Genomic DNA, 21,459 nt, shown 5'->3' with positions numbered 1-21,459 from the left:
CCAACAATCTTTATACATTTATAGATAAACTATAAAACTTTATGGCAGTCTTTATGTAGAAACTAATGGTCTTTCTTGTACAGAGTCTGTGAGCATTGTGCAAACATTGCACACGGGCAAAAATGAAAAGCACTTTCTTTGTGTCATTGAGAGTTGTGTGATTGGAGAGTCTTTACACAGTGCTGGCCACTAATGGAGCAAAAACCCCCTGTCTTGGGAAGCTGTGTGCACCAAGGCCTGAGCTGCTTGAACAGGGGTGATTATAATCCAGTTGGGTATTTCTGAATTGCACATCAGCTGAGGATAAACTTTCTACCTTACAGGTTGCATACACAGTATGAAAAAACCTGTCTTAAGAGTAATTTAAAAAATGAGCTGTCCTTTTGGGAGCAGATGAAGTTGGGTGGGAAAGGCTGAGCAGTTAGTAATTTAGAAAATGTAGAAAAGTGGTTCTGGTGTTTTTTGCCTTTAAGCTGGTGGTTGAAGTAGCTGCTGCACATGATCCTGTCTGGGAAAGAGCTGAGGTGGAAATGTTTGGTTTCCTGTTTGTGCATCATTGATAGCGTTAATTGAATGTCTTTTCACTTATGATATCTGTGTCTCAGAAGTCATGGTGCAGGGCAAGAGTGGTAAAAGTGCAGAAAGCAAATAGTAATTAACTGGCAATTAATGTTTTGAAGGAGCTCAGGAGGTTACTTGATTTTGGCCTGACAGTACCTGAGGTAGTGTTGGACTCTGGAGTCTGTGAAAACCACACCAAAAGCCAGTGTCCAGAAGTCAGAAGAATTCTGAATAGAAATAGAGGAATAATTGGGTTCAACTGTGAGGAAGTATGGCCAAGCCACTTTCTAAACCATCTCAGTTCTCTTTAGTGAAAAAATTGAATAGGTGTTGGAAGTTTGCTAAACACCATTTGATTTTACTACAGATGATTCAGCGAGTGCAAATATTACTGGCTACAATCCTATGGCCTTTGTTATACAAGAGGTTAGACTACATGATCATAATGGTCCCTTCTGGTCTTAAAAATCTGTGAATATATGAATAATTTAAAGCCTGTCCTGCAAAGCCTTATTCGTTGAGGTGGTGATGTTAAAATCCTGTGGGACTGCTTGTGTGAGTGAAGGTTGTGGGATCAGGCCTAGAGTGAGTAATCATTATCACTTTGGTTTAAATTTATTGATAAAGGTATAAAATATTCACTGCAGGTAAAGCTGGGTTTCCTTAAAATGAGAGCTGCTTCAGCAGTGTTATTCTACTTGGGTTTGATGAGGCAGTCAGTAGCAAAATAGTTCTGGAAGTTGTCTTGTACCAGGCTCCTGAACCATTCAGGTTTATTCTGGTGCTATTGGTCAATTCATAAACTATTTCAAAATTATTCTTTAGAGACATGTAATATGTAGAAAGCATCGATGTTCTGTTTAAGAAGAATATGAAATAACATTCAAGGTCCTGCCAGGGGAGGTTTGGGCAGGTTAAGGTACAGCCAGCTCATCTCCCTGCATGGAAAACCCTTCCTTGCTCTGGCTGCTGGTGGCGTTTGCATGGACAGCAAGTGGGAAGTGCTGTCCCTTGCAGAGGAGGGGTTGTTGGTGGTGATGGATGACACTCATTGGTATTCACACACCCCATCCTTCAGCTGTGTCTGGACAGCAGCATGGCACTGGTGGCAAATGTCACAGGGACGAGGTGGACATGACCCTTGTTAAACCAGGGGAGTCCAAAGTTCTTTGCTTTGCACTTGGAAAACTTCATATACTGAGTTTGGTCATCTTTGGTCATATCAGCTCTCCTTGAAGTAAAAACCACTTTCCAGGGCTAAAGAATGTTTTTATGGCTCTCAGGTTTTGACCACTATTTGCCCTAACATATTCTTGTATTTGAAAATCTGAAAGTTGTAGAAATGCTGATAAATTTAAAAAGCTTTATCCTCTTATAACCTTCAGTTGTCTGAAGTGATCACTGCCTCCATCTCATCTCTGCAAAATATGTTAGAGAAGTTCTTCTTGGCCTGTGGGCAAGAGTGTCCTCATCATACTCATCATTTTAATCTTTGTTCCTTAGGGAATTCTCAAACCGGTGTGATGGGAACAGGAGCCTGAGAAACAAGGGAAGTTTCAAAGTTGGTCAGCTGTTGCCCCCTTTGGGATGACTGTTCAGTTTTGTTACACTTCCTCTCTGCAGCAGGCAGACACACCTGCCTGAGGGAGGTGTTACCCACGTTGTTGGTGGCAGCTTCAAACCCTTCCTCAGCAGGGAGGAGCAGCGTGGGCAGAGCACCCGGACACCTGTGAGGAGGTGAATCCAGGGTTGTACCAGCTGCTGCTGCTGCTTGATAGTGCTGGGACAGCTGCACCCTCAGCAGGCAGAGCTCATTTTCAGGTAGCAACTCTCCAAGTGTTCTTCTGTTTTCTTCTAAGTCCCCTGGCATCGGTGGGACTGGTTCCCTCAGGACTCAGGAATGAGCTCAGTTGTTGGTTTGGACTCTCAGCTTATTTCTGCTGAGGGTGTTGCTGGGGGGGAATTATGGTAGGAAATGACAAAGGGAATTCAGGATTCTCTTTGGTAACCAGGGCAGGTGCATCTCTCACAGTTTTTAATCCTTTAAGTTTTATAAAAGACTTTTTCAGTGAAATTACTTAGTTTTGCAGTGGGAGATGGTAGAATTTCTCTAATATGGAAATGGCAGAAATGTGATTCCAGAGACCTCCTGTGCACAGAGGTAGAGGCTGGTGAATCCTTACCTTGTCCTCTTTGACACAAAATCCTGCTCTTGGCTTTAAAGTGTTCCAACATTGCAAGTTTCTGCTCATCCTTTTTCTTGAGTGAGAGATGGGAGTTGATTTTTAATGATATTTACTATTTGTTGAACTGAATTATTTATTTGTTTTTTCTCTTTTTCTTTCTTTTTTTTTTTTCTGGTTGTTTGTTGATAACATCCTAGGGATTAATTTTTCTTTTAATTCAGTTTCCCATCTGTTGTGCCTGGATGTGGCAGAAGTGTATATGAAAATTTGCACCCAGCTAGAAGAGATTGCAGTCTTTTTAAAAGACAAAACTATTTGTGGGTTTTCTCCTACCTTATGAAAAATGAATCTCCTGTTGGGACTGAACTACAGTGCAGATTTATAAAGGTGTAATGTAGTTACATGGGCGGGTTTTGATTTCAGGTTTTAATTTCAGTTTGGAGCTCTGGCCCTTCTCTTTTAGTGTATTATATTTGTGAGAATGAACTCCTGTGGCTTGCATTATCTGACTATAGCAAAGATGCAATCTGGTTGTGTCTATGACTGAAAGTCTGAGTGGAGCAGTGCTGCCACAATAGTCTCCTGTGATGATAAAGTTGGGATTTGATGAACAGAGCTCTTTTTTGGGTGCTGTAGCAGACAGTGCTTCCAGGTATTTCCTTGCCTGTGTTCTGGGGAGGCTGCACAGTGGATGGGGCAGTGGTGATTAGCAAAGCCTGATCCTGCCCAGTTATGTAAACAGAGCATTTCTTTCACACACATCTTGTTAACTCTCTGCTGCAGACCTTTATTGGTGCTTCTTCAATAATTTGTTTAAACTATGCAGTACAGATTCCTTATTTTAGCACTAAGACTTACAAAGGCTTCTTTTAGCAGCCTTTAATTTCATACTTATGTATGTGACATAGCCTGTGGCTGTGATCTCTGCTGTGAATCTGCAGTTGTTTTGGGATGAAAGCAGAAGGCAGCTGGAAACTCAGTAGCTACATCTAGCTGTCTACCTAGAGAAGGCCTTGATTTCAAGTTTATCTAAACAAGCTCGACTAATCCCAACTATCTGGGGGGATCCACTGTCAAAACAAGCAGCATGGCCCTAAGGCAAACACAGCCATACAGAAATGAAGGCTGGGACTTCCAATACTCCAATGACTGCATACTGGAGGCTTTTTTTCCTGAAAAGAGAGTAAGAGAGGTACAATTTGCATAATGCCTTTTCATCAGGAACTTTTGGAAAGCTGACAGAGGTCCAGCTTATAGCGCTGTAGCCACAATACAGAGTCTATAGGAGAATCCTTGAATGACCTGACCATATTGAAAGAAAAAATGAAAGCATCCAAGTATAGCCAAGTGAGTGTGGAAAAGAGGGCTGCTGCATTGTCTAACATCTGCTCTACTTCTCGTTAGTTTTGTTCTTTGGTATTCTATGTGGACTTTGGAGAAACCTAAGACAGCCTAACATGAATCCTATAATCTTCCTTCTGAATATTTATGTAGTGTGCCAGCCTCTAAGCTGTCCTTTGCATCTTCCTACTTCCCCCTCATTTTCATGCTCTCAAATGAGGCCAACATTTCAAAAGCTAAATAAATGTTTGTGAATGTTTATAAAAGATTTGCATAAATTTGTCCTTGTTTGACAAAGATCACTTTTTTCTTATGCCAGTTCTGAAATATTTTAAAGGTTTCAGTGCTTGTCTTGACAACAAAGTCCTGCCTCAGAGAACAATGATTGCTGATTAAGTGGGTATGTGCTCGGAGCTGAATAGACCGATGGAGACCAAGGCTGAAAAGGCCACTCATCTTAAGCCAGAATTATAATATTTAACAAATGCTAACCCAAGGGTAGATTTAAAGGTTTGGTTTTGGTGCAGTGTACCTGTGCAACTTATGGGCTGAGCAGGATGTGATTATCTTTTCACAGCTAATAGTTCTCACCTCGTTTCTGCTAAATCTGCAAGTGAAAATACTCCTGGTTTTAGTAATTGAATGTTTAAAATACATTTAATTGAATCAGTGTTCCAGCTCTCTGCTATTGACACTTCTTACCTTTACCAATTGATCACTGTTTATGCACATAATTGGACCTGATTTTTTTTTATGCCTGTTAGTATAATTTTTCAATTATTTGTGATTTAAGACTGGAACAATTATTCAACAGCACAACAGTGGCTGTAGATTTTTTTTTTAGCTAAAATCTATTTCTCTTAGAATGAAACTAAATCTCTGCTTTTACTGAAGGGATTTTAAAGACATTTGTTGAGGAGATCTCTTTGAAAAACTGCTTAAATATTTAGTTCAGCTTTACTTTCACATTTTTTTTTCTACTGGAGAAAAGTAATAGTCGTTCCTGTTCTTTTGTTCTATGAGTTGAGAGGTTGAAGTTGTCATTAAGGCAAAAACTAGAGCTACTTCTCTGACACAGTTTTTATCACATCTGCTAGGCCTGTGTCCCAGGAGGAGGCGAGCAGAGCCCGGAATTCAGCACAGGCCCATTATCTGCTGCTGCTGCGTGTGTTGTAAAAGGAGTGAGACCTCAGGGAGGCTTGGAGCCTCCTCCCGTGTAATGTCCAAATCAGATTTGAAGGACTGGTGGCAGGAAAGCTTTGGCCTTGGGGTGTGAATTCTAAGAAACAGAGTCACAATTAGGTTTAAAAAATTCAGGGATTTTGAGCTTTATCTTGAAATATGTTTTTAGTAATGCAAGGAGAAAAGTTGCCCATCTGTGCACATATTTTGTACGTTTAAAATATTTAAATGCTAGCAGGCCTCAATATGCTTAGGAAATGCTATTTATCTCCTGCTCTTCCTGTTTCCAGGGTTGTGGATATGCATGTTGGGTTTTTTTGTTTGTTTGTTTCAAACAGCGTTTTCCTGAGAACAATCAGTTACCTTCAATGAAATGATGTTATTTTGTATGGCCCTGTTCCCTCAGACAGGGACAGGCGACTTTGGGAGAAAAACCCTCCCCTAATTCAGGCATTAGAATTGCTCAGAAAGAGCTGGTGGATTTCTGGAACACAGAAAAAATTGATAATCTAGTGCTATAAAGTTGGATTGGAATACCAGTAGAATTAGAAAAATAGAGATAAAACTGAATTCAAGCAATTTAAAGTCATTCTGTTAAGCAAATAATGTCCAGATTTTTTTGGGCATAGAACATTCTTTTAAAGAACTGATGAAAATAATTTATTAAAATATTTAGTACATTACAAAATTCAGTAATGCTCAGTAAGGATATAAGGCATAAAAAGATTTTATTGCAAAATCAATGCAATATGAAATGTGACATAAATATTTTAAACAAGCAATGATTTTTTAAAAAGAATCTGTGTTGTACCAGTTTTCTCAAAACCAGAAAAACCTTTAGAACGTAGAGAAATTACGGGTTTAAGGTTTTTGTTTGCTTTTTTGAATTCTGAAACCTATTGTTCCCTAGCAGTAGATCATTTAATTAATTTTCAGCTTAAAATTATCCAAATAGATTAATTAAATATAAGAGTAGCTTGCAATTCTGTGGGTATAGGAGACATTAATGGACAACTCAAGTTTAATTGGATAATATTTTGCTTCAGTTAATCTCTTAGCACTTTTTAATGCAATATTAAGATTTCTGTAGAGTTGAGATTTGGTGCTGCCTCTGAGGAGCAGTGAGTCCCCAGCAGCAGCTGCTCCCTGTGCTCACACACCCTGAGCCGTCAGGCTCGGGGCATTTCTCTCTGGGCCCTCCTTCTTCTCCAGTTTCTCCTCCATCCCTCCTCAGTCTGTTGATATTCTTGGGAGTCTCTGGTGTCCCTCCATGCACAGGGAGTGTTTCATGCTGCTTTGCTGGGTTCAGGTGGCCTTTCAGGCTGGGTAAGGGGGGAAGTGTTTCCACCCTCTCTGTAGTGTTTTGTTTGCAGCAGCCTCAGCTGTACTTTCCTCAGGTGTAAGGGCAAGGAAATGAAACAACAGTCCCCCCTTTTCATCTTAGAGTCACCTCTTCTCCATGGAAAACTCCTCTCACTGGCCATGCTCTGTTCTCTTGTAACAAATACTTGTGGGGGTTTGGGCTCCTTCCTCTCCACTCCCTCCAGGATCCACAGCTGAAGGTCCAGTCTCTGCTCTGGCTGGTCCTTCCAATCTCATCTAGATTTCCCTGGTTTTCCATTCCAGGCTAAAGCAGCCTGTTGGTTTGTGTGGTGTATTGTCTCCCTGCTCTGATCCCATTTCTATGGAATCCTCCCAATCTCATCTAGATTTCCCTGGTTTTCCATTCCAGGCTAAAGCAGCCTGTTGGTTTGTGTGGTGTATTGTTTCCCTGCTCTGATCCCATTTCTATGAAGTATCATACCTTAATCATTCAGCATTTTCCACAGATCTCCTGGTATTCTAATTTCTTTTCTGTCCCACTTCTCCCTACACTTCTTGTTCTCCTTTGCACCTCTGGTGTCTCGTGCATCTTTCTAGGGCAGATACTTTGCAGCAGACCCTTCTCTAGCCCAGCCATTTGCCCATCATTTATCAGTGCAGTTTTATTTAATTGCAGCTGCACGTGGGATATTTGTTAGTGATGTTCATTTGAGCAGAAGTGAAGCTACCCACTGTATTTAAGAGAATCTGAAGTTGTTCTGTTGATTTGGAAGTGGGAGCATACGGTGAAGGGTTTAAAAATAAAAAAGACTTCAGCTACAGCTTGCTTATTAAATTCACAAGTGAATGTGCACATTTTTTCAGCATTGTTGAGCTTTCTTTACTGTTTGGTTGCAACAGAGGGATGCTTTGGGACACGAGCCCGGTGTGTATTGTGTGTATTTCCCAGCCTGGCTTTCCAAGTCTGTCCTGCCTGTGTAGGAAAGCCTTGCAGAGCCTGCCTCACCTTCAGAGGTGGCTGTGTCACAGAAAGGCTGAGCGTGGTGTTCCTGCCTCATTTATTTTGAAAACTTTGCTACTGAAACCAAACTTAATCAATGAGCTCTGTGTTGTCTCCGATAAGTTATGTACTGCCTTTATTGATTGGGAAGGATTTTAGAAAAGCCATGTGGGGTTTCTAATGTCAGCAGTGTTTTGATTATGAAAGGAGTTGGGACCTTGGGACGGGGAGCCAGGTGGTGCCTGGGCTGCAGCCCCCGGTGCCGCGGCTGCGCCGCCTCCCCCGGGACGCGGTTCATGCCCTGCACTTTAGCTCTGCTCGCTGGCTGCTGGAGATGCACTTTTTGCTCATTAAAATGTTAAAAATCAAACTGCATGTAAAAAGATTTCTGAAAATATAAACTTGGGGATTGATCCAGAAAACTGGCGTGTGGTCCCCTGGAGACGCCGGCGGCAGCTCCCGGGTAATTTGCCTTGATCAGCTGCCTGTCCTGCATTGCTGGGGGGCTCTGCTCTTCTTTTTAGGGGCTCTTGCTTTACAGGCATTTATGCAGGTTTTTCTTTAGGAAAATAGCCATAAGGGAATAAAACAAGAAAACAGACTATTGATACTTCCTCTGTGCTTCATGTTGGGTTAAAAAAAAATAAAATTATAAGATGTTGACATGGAGCAATTGTAGGTTTTGTTTTGTCTGAAATCATAAAGAAATGAAGGATTTTCTAGGTCTTAAGTAATAACCTATAGAGCTTGGGTAGAATGTTGCATATGAATGATGTAGGTATTGTTTATCTTTCAAACAATATTTTTTTTTATTTAGGAATATTTAAAGAATTAAAAAGAAGCAGCATTATATTTAGAGTAACGAGCTTGCAACTTGAGCAAAAATGGGGTTGTTCTCCAGTAGCTGTTTTCTTACATGCAAAAGATCAGCAGTTTTCCTAATTAAAAACTAATTCTGCATATGGTATTTATATTATTTTATTAGTTACCATTGAAAAATAAGTCTGCAGTTAACCTGTGCTAGTCTCAGTGTTTTTGGTTGTGAATCGAGGCAGATAAGAATTGGTGTATAAGGAATAGCAATTATGTTGAATGACGTTGCAAAAGTCCGACAATAATATCACTGTAAAATCTTTCTTTAAAAAGAAGGCAGTTTGGAGCAGTACAGAGCCAATATATGGCCTGTTTATGTGAACATTTCCTTTGCTGAGTTTAGGAAGCTGTAAATATCAAGGAATAAGTGCAGAGTAAGTTCTGAGTAATTCACTTCTCCAGTGACACAATGCTGATGAGATGCTGAATGTTTTATTATGTGAATGGTTTCACTTGCAGTTACAGGAATTATTCAAGTCATCAAAATAATGGAGAGAATATATTGTGCCATTTTGAGGTGACTGATGGCTTTGTCTTCTTGCACTATTTTATTTCAGAATGTTATGTGTCTATATGATTTTGTTTCTGGAAGTCAGTGTGTATTGATCAGGCAAATAAAGATACAGGAACTTTGTTCTGCTGATATAATAATTTCACAATTTTAGAATTCTTTGGTAGGTTTTGTTTTTTGTTTGTTTGCTGGCATTTTGCACTGTAAGAGTTACTACTGTGAGTAGTTAAAATTTGTCTAGATGCAGTTTTTGTGCCTGAGCAAGTGGAGTTGTTCAGCTTGTGAAAGTCAGTGAGACTCTGCACCAGCGGGAACCCGATCATAGTAATGAGACCTTTACTATCAAGGCATTATTTTGTATCGAAATCGAGATTTCTGCAGAGTTTACTCTGCAATCTACATAGCTCCTGTCCAAGTTTCCTGCTGCAATTCAAAGGAGGAGACGTCTTTGCTCTACATGGCATTCTTCAATAGATCCTTTCTTGTTCTTTAAAAACAGGAGGTTGTTAAATAATCTATCAATAAACTGTCAAGAAGTCAAAGTTTCCATATCTGTTTTTGCCTGAAATCCTCAGAACTTGCCACATTTTAGTTGTCAAGAAACCTCCAAAGAAGAGTGTGAGCAGTTGAGCCTGAAACCACGGCTCAGGATGGGCTGTGCTGGTTTGAATTATGCAGGAGGAACATGCTCCTGCAAGGGAGTCAATATGTTTTGTGCTTCACTGGAGAGGTTATTAGATTGATGGAGTTTATTTGGGAATGATGGCATTTGGCTTAGAAATAAATGAAGCAAGAAGCATCTATTTAGTTATTGATGGTAATTTATTGCTGTTGGTCAGAAAAGTGTTGATTTTGTCAGAGGGTTTGTTGTTTGTTCAGGGTTCTGAAAGCAGAAATGGAATTTACACTTCAGGACCTGAAATATTGAAGTGTGAAGGAGAATGAGCAATGAATTGGCTGTAGGAAAGATCTGTAAACTGAGAGAACTTTGTGTGTCTTGTGGGTTACAGAATTCAAATTTTGAATATCTAGTGGTTTGCTTTTGTCTATGAACACAACTGTTTTGGGACAAACATATTTCTGGTTTTGCCTCTTTAGCGACTGTATTTGTTTCATGTTGTAAAGTTGAAAATGATTAATTTATCTGCTGATCATGTTTTCACTTTTCATGTTCATCCTTTTCGTTGCTCTCATGCTTAAATGCTTTTCTGTTTGCGGTGCTCTTTTGCAACTTCTAGAAAATGGTTTGTAGGTTAAACAATCCATATCAATTTTAATACACATTATTTTAATCAGTCTTTTAACTCTGAGATTTCCTTTCCAATAGCAGTAGGCAACATTAAACATTCCTGCTATGAGACCTATTGGCTCCATCTTTTGTTATTTCTCTTGCTGATGTTGGGAAGTGTTCTCTAATCCCCAGCCCTCTGTTCCTAGGTAACAGTCAAAAGCTGTGCCAGCAGAAGTGGTCCTGCCAGGCCAGGCCCATGTGGTTTGGTGTTATTCACTCTGATCCATATGGTCAGGGTAGGGACTGTCCCCAGAGAGGTGTTAACACTCAACAACCCAACCTCCTCCTCCTCCTGGGAGAATTGCTGCATGGCTCCTGCTGCCTGCCCATGTGTGAATCTTGATTAATTTTTCATTTTTAATGAAGTTTGATCATGTTTATTATTTCACATGATTGACTGCCTGGTACTGCTTCCATGTAATTGATAAAGCCCATATTTCTTCATCTGTCTTTTATTTCTTCAGGGCAAACTTGTGAAATTGTGTGATGTGGTTAATATTAGATTTATTGGTCCCCATAGATGTATAAATTATCTTTTTTTCTCTCTCTCTCTCTACAGGAAGTTCTACAGACTCTGACCAAGTTTTGTTTCCCCTTCTATGTGGACAGGTATTGTTAGCTTTTCAAACTTTACAAGAAAATAAGCTTGTCAATAAAACCCCTGTAGAAAATAAAAGCCATACCATTCATAGTGTTCTGTCTGTGGGACTGGGACTTAAAGCACCTGAGTGCAAATTATAGTCTCAGAATTCACTTTTTCCTGGGGTTTTTATGGGCACCATGAAACAAAAAGAAATTTTAAAAGTTGGAGTTGTTCAGTGGGAGTACTCTGAGGGCATTTTTTTCACTTCTGCACAATGCTTGGATGGAAAATGCTTGGGTAGGAATTGTCAAATATGCATATTAATATCAAAGTTTTGTCTGCTTGTGCATTTCATTTCTTAATTGCCAAAATTTAGGTGGGACAATTAATGAAATGCTTTACATTTGAAGGCCTCTTGATGTTGCTGGAACGCTGCTGCTTTACTTGACAGCTACTTAAGGTGACTTCTGATTTTGGGGGAGAAATTGTAAAACGAATGTGAGAAGATCTGAGAATATTTACTTCCTGTAATTTAGGAAACTGTAGAAGTTTTTTAGTTTTGCATTTACTGTGAGTTATTCTTGATGGTTTCGTGAAAAGAACAACAATTGAAATTTTGAAAGACTGCACCAGTGCTCATCTCATCTCTGAGCATCACTTGATTGGTCAGAATGACTTGGCTTCATCAGCTGAGACACAGCATGCTCTGGGCTGTGATTAAACTGCTGCAAGTCTTCTCATTTCAGCATTTGGAATCCCTCTTTTACTGCTCATCCTTTTCATTTCCTAAGGGGTGGAAGCAGGGAAATACTCATACATTTTTCTCATGTATTTGTTCCTACTAGAAATAGTTATGCTTTCTGTATGGAGATTTATTGTACCTAGGGGTTTTGTTTGTTTTGTTGTTTTTGGTTTTCCTCAGCAATATAACATTTTGAAAGATAGAACACTGAAAACCCATATGGGGTGCAAATGAGAACATAATGAAAAGTGATTCCCATTTCTGGATCCACTTGTTTGTCTGAATATCACAGACTGTCACTGAAAGACTGCAGCCAGCAAGTTTGAACAAAAAGGAGACATTGTCACCCAGAACACACTTAATAATTTGAGGTGGAGAGGTGGAGAGTGGACTTCCCACCCTGCAGGAGGCAGAGCACACCCAGGCAGCTGAAGGAGATGCTTGTGCTCCTTCTCCTGTGGCTGTGAAAGCAGCAGGGGTGGCACTGGAGGTTCTGCCTCTCAGGGGCACAGACACTCCATTCTTTTTGCACTGATTCTGTTCATGAGTTGTGCATGCTCAGAAGCCCAGGGGCTGCTTGGCCATTCCTTCAGGCAGTGGCCCAGGAGTTTGCTGCTGCTGCTGTGGTGTGGAAGGAGGCAGAGGCTCTGCTCCAGCTGCAGGAGTGCAGAGCTGCTCCTGCTCCTGCTCCTGCCAGGATGGTGTTGGTCATGATTCTATGGAAATCACTCCTCTCCCCTTCCCTCCAGCCCTAACTTCTGTCTGCCCCCTTACAGATGAGATTTATGCTGCTTCCATCCTGTGAGGCTCTGAATAGACCTCCTGCCCATTTGAGAGCAGAGCTGTGAAGCTGAAGGGTTATAGTAAAACCTTGGGAAGAACACTTTTTATGTGGGGAAGTTTTTCCTTCCCTGTGAAAAACTGGCACTGAACTTGAGCAGGACCTGCCAGCAAGGTTTGCTTTCCCCAGGTCACAGGAATGCAGGACTCTCTGGGTTTGCTCTGGAGGAACTCACCAGCTTGTCTGAGTTGTTTAATAAACAAGCTTCTCCCTGCTGCTAATGAAACGTGGTTTTTCCCCCTGTTCCATAATTTTAATTGTCAGTTCTAATGCTATTTCTCACACACGCTCTGCTCTCAACCTTGTTAAAATTAAGCATATAATCCCCTTTTAAAACACTATACTAAAATCACCATAGTAACATTACATCCAAGCTTTACAGATAAAACACACCACCAGTGAGGGATTTTTGGGTATCCCCAGCAGCTCAGTGTGGTTTATGGAAGTAGTTGCTCTGCTGACATTTAGATTTCAGGAGGATGATAGTACTCACACTGGCTAATTCTCAGACTGTTGGAATGCTTTAAATATCTATCTTTTTGTTCATCTTCATCACAGCATGTTTTCCCTTCCCTGTTTGGAATCCACTGAAGGATTTTTCTTTCTAAGCAGGACAGTGACATCTTTCCCATTTGGATCCAGCTTTTATTTCTGCAAGGCTGTTTTTCTTTGTTTCCTCTAGGCACTGAGTGTGTACTCTCCCACAAAAATTGTTTTTTTGCACGTGGCATCATAGAAGAGAATATTTTAAGGCCTGTGGCTGTTACTTAAATGGCTTTGAATTTACCAGGGTATTTGTTGCAGTTGGTAGGAGTGACTTGTAAAGCTACATGTCAGTGCAAGTCAGATTTCTCAGTTCTCAGAAAACCTAAAAAAACCCTAGAACATGACCTGAAATAAGTCTTAATTTCCTATAATTAGAAGTATTTGGGTTATATGAGAGAACATGGGGTTGGTTGCTGGTTGATAATCAGAACCATTTTCTTTTTAAGATAAACTCATTATTAGTATCCTCCCACACTTTAAAAATGGGAAAAAAAACCCACAGAGCCCCCACTCCTCCCTCATCAAGCATATTTAAGCTTCTGGAGGGTGCATACTTTGTAGTTAATTTTTCAAAAAAACTCTGCTGAAAGAGGAAATGTTATAGGTTCAATGACTTGGATGTGATACTTGACACAGAGTTGGCTCAGCAGTAATTTCTCTCTCCCTCTCTGTTTCCAGCCATGCCATTAACCAGGTTGGGCAGAACTTCACCTTTGTGCTCACAGACATTGACAGCAAGCAGAGGTTTGGCTTCTGTCGCTTGTCCTCGGGGGCCAAGAGCTGCTTCTGTATCCTAAGGTAGGTCTGTGGTTTGGCTTCTGCCTGACTGCAGGAGCAGTGTTTGGCTTTGCAGTTACACTGCAATTACCACTTCCAGCTGGTCAGAATTATTTCCCTATCTGCTCCTCCAAGTCACTGTTCTGCTGCACAAGTGGTGCAGAATCCCTTGCACTGGGGAGCTCCTCTGTAGATAACTGTATTTGTTTGTAGTCAACGTTCTGGAGTTAACAACGTGGAAAAAAAGTCTCTTTGCAGTAATTTGATATGACATAGCATGATGGCAGCTGTTATCTTTAGCTGTCACAACTGATCTTGTTAAGACATTTTGTGGACATTTGTACATGCAAGTTTTATTAACAAAACATCTGTTGGTAACTGAGAGGATGTCACTGATGCTCTCCACAGCCCCACAGTTTGTGTGTGTGAGCTTTCCTCTGTCCTGTGGAGGGTTTTGTGAAGCTTGGCATGATAAAGACTGTCAGTGGAAGTTGGACTATGCATTTCACAGAAAATGGGCCAAGAGGCTCTATCAGAGCAGTTTTTGATAACCTCCCACAGCCATGTTGGAATACAGTCCAGAAATGATGCCAGTAAAATCAGTTTTGATGTCTACCAGTATTTTAGTTCCATTAAGAACTTCCATGGATTTAAGATTTTCATGTGGCAAATGGTCTGTCTTGTTTTAAACACATTTAAGAATTGCCTGGCTTCTACTTTCTGCTTTTTGCGTGTTCACAAGGAATTGGAAACTGAGGAACAGTAGCCCAGGTAAAGCCAGCACAGAGGTGACTGAGGACAGCCAGGGAGGTGACAGCACAGCTGGGGCTGGCTCCTCCCAAAAGAGGGCACTGCTCTGTGAGCAACTGGACACATCTGGCAGGGCCATCCCTGGCTGGATTTGCACAGGACACAACCAGGGTGGGGACAGAGGAACACAGGAACTTCTCATTGCCCCATGTGGGGCACCTGAGAGTGCAGCCCTGGCTGTGTCTGGCTGTGCCCCTCTGAGCATTCCAGGGGGGACATTGCAGAATACGAGGTCACCTCTCCTTGCAGGGGGCTGCACACAGCAATGCCATGGAATGGGAGCTTAATATTTGGAGAAATGGTGAGATCTACCCAAACTGCTAATTAATTGAGTGGGAGGCAGAGTGACAGGTGTTTGCTCAGTATCTTCTTCCATCCTGCCTGTGCTGTAGCAGACATTTCAGCTATTATTAGCTCTGGCAGTCCAGCAGCAGGGACTGGATCCTGCAGGCAGGAAGGTGTTTCCCAGCTCTTCCCACAGAGCTGCTCCCTGTGCAGTTGGGTGCTGGTTCCCTCGGTCTCAAGTGGGCAGTGTCTGCTTACAGAGGGTAACTTTGCCTGATCAATGTCAAATTAAAGGAGAAACACAGTTTTAAAAAGAAAATCTGAATGAGGAATAGTCTGGGTCCCTTCATGATCCCTCCTGGATAAGAGTTCTCTGCTGTCAGCTCCCTTATGTTGATAGAGTGCCAAGAAGAAATGGAGGAGTTCTGTTGTAGTTAAATGCCTTCTGCTTCAACTCATAACCAAAAATACCCAACCCCAGTGGATGAACTGGGACTCTTCACTTCCTTCCTGTTGCTTCTTCTGTGCACTGATGAGAAGAAGAAAGCTCATCATTAATGCAAGTTCATGCAGGTTTTAGAGGATAATAAAGAGTGTAAACCAGCAATAGATGAAATCACTTCCTCTGTTCCTGGGACTGCAGCTCCCATTATTGATGTGAATCTTCTCAGTGTCCTTTATGTACTAAAGGATGGTGCATGGTAAATGGGTGGGGGAAAACATGCTGGAAAATGTGAGAACGAAAGTAAAAGCAAATGGGGATGAAAAGAACATTTGTTTAATTGTTTTTAAATTACAGATTGGATGGCAGCAAGCTTCAAGTATTCCTTGCTATGCTCAGCAACAGTGTAAGAACTAACTGATGGTGTTTATTACTAGAGATGATATTCAAGGCTTAGCAGGGATTTTATGGGTCTGGCCATGGTAAAATGGTTTGGAGGTGGAAAATCAGCACATGTTTAGATTAGTTATTGAGGAGAAACAGCAGAAAAAAGAAATTCTTTTCACTCAGTGCTTGAAAAAATTTCTGCAATGTCCTGGAAGCAAAGTACTCTAGGGCCAAAAGTCAGGGTCTGGACTTGAGCTTTGAAGTGGCCCAGAGGCTTTTCCTGTGGCTGCAGAGCACAGCAAGGCGCCTCTCGGAGTTCAGTAGCAGTGGGGTTATCCTGTGGCCAGCAGAGAGGCAATTCCACTTGGCAGGGAACTGCTTTGACTGTTTTAACCAATATTGTTCGGAAAACTGCTTTTGAGGTAGTTACCACAGCGTTGTTCCTGCTGTAGTAGCTCACACCGATTGATGAACTCTCTGATAACTTTGAAACCTGCTTTTCCGGCTGCTCTGTGGTGTTTTCCATGTAGAGCCACTGTATTCAGTGCGGAACCCGCCTCTCTTCTCCGGGCTCCCCCTCCCTGGCCCGGTTCTGCCGCTCCGCCGAAGCCGCGGGCCCGGCTGGGGTGACCCGGAGCGGCTGCGCTGCGGCGGCGGCGCCAGCAGAGGGCGCGCGGGGGCGCAGGTACGGCCAGGTGAGGAACAGAGCCGGGGGGTTTGGGGTGAGCCCAGGTGAGGAACAGAGCCCGGAGGGTTTGGGGTGAGGAACAGAGCCGGGGGGTTTGGGGTGAGGAACAGAGCCGGGGGGTTTGGGGTGAGCCCAGGTGAGGAACAGACCCAGAGGGTTTGGGGTGATTCCAGGTGAGGAACAGAGCTGGAGGGTGTGGGGTAAGCCCAGGTGAGGAACAGAGCCGGAGGGTTTGGGGTGAGGAACAGAGCCGGGGGGTTTGGGGTGAGGAACAGACCCTGGAGGGTTTGGGGCGAGCCCAGGTGAGGAACAGAGCCGGGGGGTTTGGGGTGAGCCCAGGTGAGGAACAGACCCTGGAGGGTTTGGGGTGAGCCCAGGTGAGGAACAGACCCTGGAGGGTTTGGAGTCTGAGCTCAGGTGAGTTCTCATGGCACACACCCACATCTCCCAGGAAAACTGGGATTCCAGACCACCTTTTTCAATGAAATATGGTACAAAACTTAAAATGTGTTTTTGAATTATTTTCTTTATAGTTGAGTAAGAGCTGATGTCCAGTCATCAAATTCTGTGTTCTAATTTGGGAATTTCACACCCAAATGTTTTTTCTTTCTAAGACTTTATTTAAGGATTTCAGGATTTTGGCTGCAATGGGATAAATCCTAAAGCTATACATTAAGAGGCTGAATTTTTATTGTTTCTCTCTAATTTCACATCAGATTTCACATGAGCTTTTGAGGGAGAACAGTGTAGATAGTTCTGGATTAAGTGAAGAGCTCTGGTCTTTTATTTAAAAAGAAAACAAAAGAAAACCCAAGTTTGTGTAATTTTGCTTTGGTTCACAAACTTTCTGGGCAAAGTTACGGGTTTGCAAAGGTCCCATGTTTGCAATGTGATTTCAGTTTTACTGAATTTGAAGTTTTTGTTGGGTTATTCAGGTTTTGTACACAAACTGAAATCATTCTTTTGAAGTGAAATGCAGAAACATTTGTGTGGAAATCCCTCTCGGCCAAAATAGCTGAGCTCTGCACCACTCTTTTTCTAAGATAAAAAGAAATGAATCCATAATAGTTTGTGACAGATGGCAGAAAATGTAACTAACTGAATGTGATTCTGTATGGAGTTATTTGAGGTTTTTGGTGTGATTTGTTGTGAGTTCCTCTCCTCCCCCCTTCCTTCCCTTTGATTGCAGTCTTTGTCCATTTATTCTTAGGACAGAATAAGATTTCTGAGCAGGGGCCTCTCTTGTGGTGCAAAGTGAGAATTGTTTTTAATTGAGCAGAAACATGTGGAAGGATCAGGAATATCTCAAGGGATTACAGAAAAATTCCAAATTTGTACTACTTACAGCTTGTGTTTAGAGCGGGGTCTGCTGGGAATAAATGTTAGTTAGTGTGACCTGTGACCTTAAAAACTGTTGACATGGATTTCAGCCAGAAACTGGCCACAGAACTCCTTTGTTAGGCTCATTCATAGCTCCTTGAAAACTCCAGTCAGTGAAAGTTGCCAGCTCGAATCTAAGGAAAGCAGAGCTCTTTTTTTTCCTTTTTTTTTTTCTTTCTTTCTTTTTTTTTTTTTTTTTTTTTCTTCCCATGCTTTGGAAACAGTGGCCGTCCCTTAACCAGCAAGACTTCTTTAATAGGGCTGCAGGGCCGGGCCCTGATTGGAACTGACAGCTTCCTGGCCCGGGCCTGCCAACTGGCAGGGCCCTGAGCCATGGGACAGACAGACAGACAGACAGACAGACAGCCAGCGCCGGGGGCTGCACTGCCCTGCCCAGAGCCCCGGGCAGCACCCACAGCCCCAGGGCCCCGCTGGGGACAGTCCAGCCCTGCAGCCCCACAGCCCTACCAGGCCCTGCTGGGGAGGGATAAAACCCAGCCCCAGGGCCCTGCCAGTGCCTGCTCTGGGGGAGGAGAGCGAGTGTTTGTGATGGGGCTTGTTTTGTAGTAATTGTCCTGTTGTTTTCTAGAATTTTCCCTTTTCATTGATTTGGCCAAAATCAATGTTTTACTTCCATATCTGTATGATTCTTTGAAGCCTTGCAGAAGATGTTTGGTAATGGCTGGAAATGCTTGGAACACTTTTTGGACAGTCTGTTTGGTCCTTGAGGTGTATCGACCCTGGAATCCCTGTTCTACTTAAAATGCTTGGGAGATGAAAGCAAATGGCAAACTGCTTCTGTTAGACATGGCAAAGGCCACAAAATACATGTATAAATCATGGGCAATTGGATCTCTGATTCAAAACTGCTACAGAATTGTACCTAATGAAAATGTTGCTGTTGAGTCTCTGATGCCTTCATAGATTTTTTTCATTATTATTTTTTTATCAGTGGCTTCAGCACTTGCACTGTCTGTCAGTGAGAGCTGCAGAGCAGAGATTGCTCAGTTCCTTTGCACGGGCCTTTCAGAGAGCAGAGGAGAGGGCAGGCAGGACTCGAGCTGCAGCCTGACCTTCTTTCACAGAAACTGGAGTTTCTTACAAGCTGGAACTGCAGCAAAGCAGGGCAACTTTCTGTGCTGGGTGACAGGAAATTGAGCTGAAGTGGCTCAGAAAATGTGCGAACGCCCCGAGGGCGTGTGCAGGGCCGGAGGGGCTCCGGGTGCTGCAGGCATTCTGCCTTAACTTGACATGTTTATAAAACAGTTTACATCTCAAAAGTTTAGGGTTTTTACCCCTGTTGATTCGCTTAAACAGACACTGGCTCTTATTTTCAGTTGCTTGTCAGAATATATATGGAAAAGTGATGAACCTAGTGAAGAGGGAGCTTGACATCAATTAAATTTGGCTATCTGCTTTGTGTTTCTTCTTCCTGATACACTGTCTCCAGTGTAGCTTTTCCAAACTTCCTGTGGTTTTCCACTATTGTCCTTAAAAGTTTTACAAGATAGAGATGAGCTGTTTGAAACTACTGTTCCAGGAAAAGAAGAATAGAATTTTGTATTACATCTGCACATTTGTTGTCCTCCATTTTCATCTCTGCCATTAACCATTTTGTAAAGACTTCTTCCAGAAAGCCTGTAAGGCCTAGTATCTTCTCTTGCTCAAGTATCTTTAAATAAGGTAATGGTAATTTAAATAAGCTAATAATGCCTTATGGCTGGAGTAGGGGATTTGAAGTCCTTGCTGAAGAAGCTTTGCTCTGTGTGATCAGCTGGTGATGATGTTTTAACCAGAAGCTTCCCTCTATAATTTCTATAATTTTTCAATATTTTTTTTCTCTTACTGTCCACTAGAAACAGAAATTATTTATGTCCATCTAGGGAGTTTGAAGTTATATCTGCAGGCATGGCTGGCTGCACTCAGATGCTGAGTCCATAAGAGGTTATTTGGGTGATATTAGGAAGATGCTTTTTCCCACTGAACTAGCAGTCTAGATAAACCAGACTGCTCATTGGTAGGAGCAGCCATAAGCTGTACAAAAAAGAAATTATATGACCTGGGAAGTACTGATATTGGAAATAAATATTAAAAGTCAGGTTTTCAATAGGCAAACTTTAGTCTCTCTCTGCTTGTAAATCATGGGTTGCAAAGAATGCCCATACAGTGCTTGGCATTGGAGTAAAGATGCTGATTTTGAGTTTCACTATGCATGTGCATATCCACATCATTATTCTTAGTTGAAAGTTGAGCAGTTGTCCTTTACCACTGGTGCTCATTTATTTCCATGTTGATTCTGGTGCTGAGGCTGAGCTGTGCATTGCATTAATGTTGTAGTGGGATGAAGTTATCCCACTTGTGGGTTGGTAGCAGCCAGAAGTACAGGGAGTTGTTTACAGGGAGCCCATGGATTCTGCCTTTCTGTGGAAGCATTCAAGCAGCAAGGCCTGCACAGTCTGTTTGGCACAGTAGCTGCTCTCAGCTGGCCCCGTGCCCTCCTGCTGTTCGGCAGGGCAGAGGATGTGCCAGATCCCGCCTTGTGCCGAGCAGAGCCTGCCTGCAAATCTGCTTGTAGTTAGCCTGGGGCCTTTTGGCAGCACTCTGCAACCCATTGATTTAGTTGCAATGCTTTTTCCTTAATATTTTCCATCTGGCCAACAATGACCTATAACGACAGACACAAAACAGAGTTTGAATTATGAGCAGCGTAATTGTGCAAATGCTTCCAAACCTCACTCTAGAACCTGCAGCGCTGGGTGCTGCGGCCAGGGGCTCCTTCCACAGTGCTGCTGCAGAGGAGAGGCCCTGGGGCTCTCGAGCTCCAGCCCTGTCCCACACAAATGTGCACTCCAGTGAAACGGGGAGTGTGTTCCATTCTTGCCTCTCCTTGCTGTCTGTTGGTCCTGAGCCGGGGGTGCAGCTCCCACAGCCTCAGCTTCCTCACGCTGCACACACTGCCAGGGCCAAACCCTGCCCTGGGGCCCTGGGCCAGGGGAGAGGGGGACCCTGGAGCAGGCCTGGGGCAGGCAGGGCAAGAACAGCAGTTTGGAAACACTCCAGGACATGCAGCAACAGGTTTGGGGCCTTGCACTGTCGGGGATGTTCTGAGCTTCCAGCTGCAGCTGTAAAATATCAATGAGAAGGATCACAACAAAGATGCCAAGTGTTAGTAATGTATCACTACTGGTGGAATTGGATAAAGCTGATAGTACTGCATTCAGTCCAACTACTTCACTGGTCTTGCCTTCTGACCAGAAACCAATTTTACTTAATTAATTAGGCCTTCATGTCACGCCTTCTTTCGTTGCTGAACAACTGTAACAGAAGTAATTAAATTGTGTCACTTTTTATTACCTTTGGCCCTGGCTGACTGGCTTGGAAACTTCATCTTTAGAGTTAATACAAACTGAATTAGTGCATCACCTTGGGGAAAACCCCCTCCCTGGCATCAAAAAGCAGGGAGGAAGTGGTTAAAGTACAAGATGGATAGATCGTCTCTTGCACAAATGGATCACTTTTGGGTTGCTGTCTGAAGGCTTACAAATGCATCTGTCAGGAGCAGGAGCATCCTGTCCCTGCTGACAGATGTGTACAACATTCCCAAAGAGATTACATGGCAACTTCCTCCTTCAAAACTGGAGCTGTGGCAGAGCCCTCGGGTTATGCAGAGGTAATTGGAGACGCTGGGGCTGATCTAGAGGTGGAACTGC

At 42.6% G+C, this 21,459-nt stretch overlaps 1 protein-coding gene across 4 annotated transcripts in view; it reads left to right on the top strand.

The window, feature by feature from the left end:
- DENND1A (DENN domain containing 1A) overlaps positions 1-21,459 on the top strand; it is a 150,820-nt gene that overhangs the window by 35,669 nt on the left and 93,692 nt on the right. For all 4 annotated transcript variants that reach the window (XM_071454131.1, XM_071454130.1, XM_071454134.1 and 1 more), the window contains exons 4-5: positions 10,828-10,877; positions 13,659-13,778. In XM_071454131.1, coding sequence (XP_071310232.1) covers positions 10,828-10,877; positions 13,659-13,778 — 170 coding nt within the window. The remainder of the gene's footprint in view (positions 1-10,827; positions 10,878-13,658; positions 13,779-21,459) is intronic.

Source organism: Agelaius tricolor, unplaced genomic scaffold (assembly GCF_023055355.1).
Source record: "Agelaius tricolor isolate 1412-34295 unplaced genomic scaffold, bAgeTri1.0.p SCAF_38, whole genome shotgun sequence".
Lineage (NCBI taxonomy): Eukaryota > Metazoa > Chordata > Aves > Passeriformes > Icteridae > Agelaius > Agelaius tricolor.
Note: the sequence above shows the minus strand (reverse complement) of the source record. Positions and strands in the feature narration are given on the sequence as shown.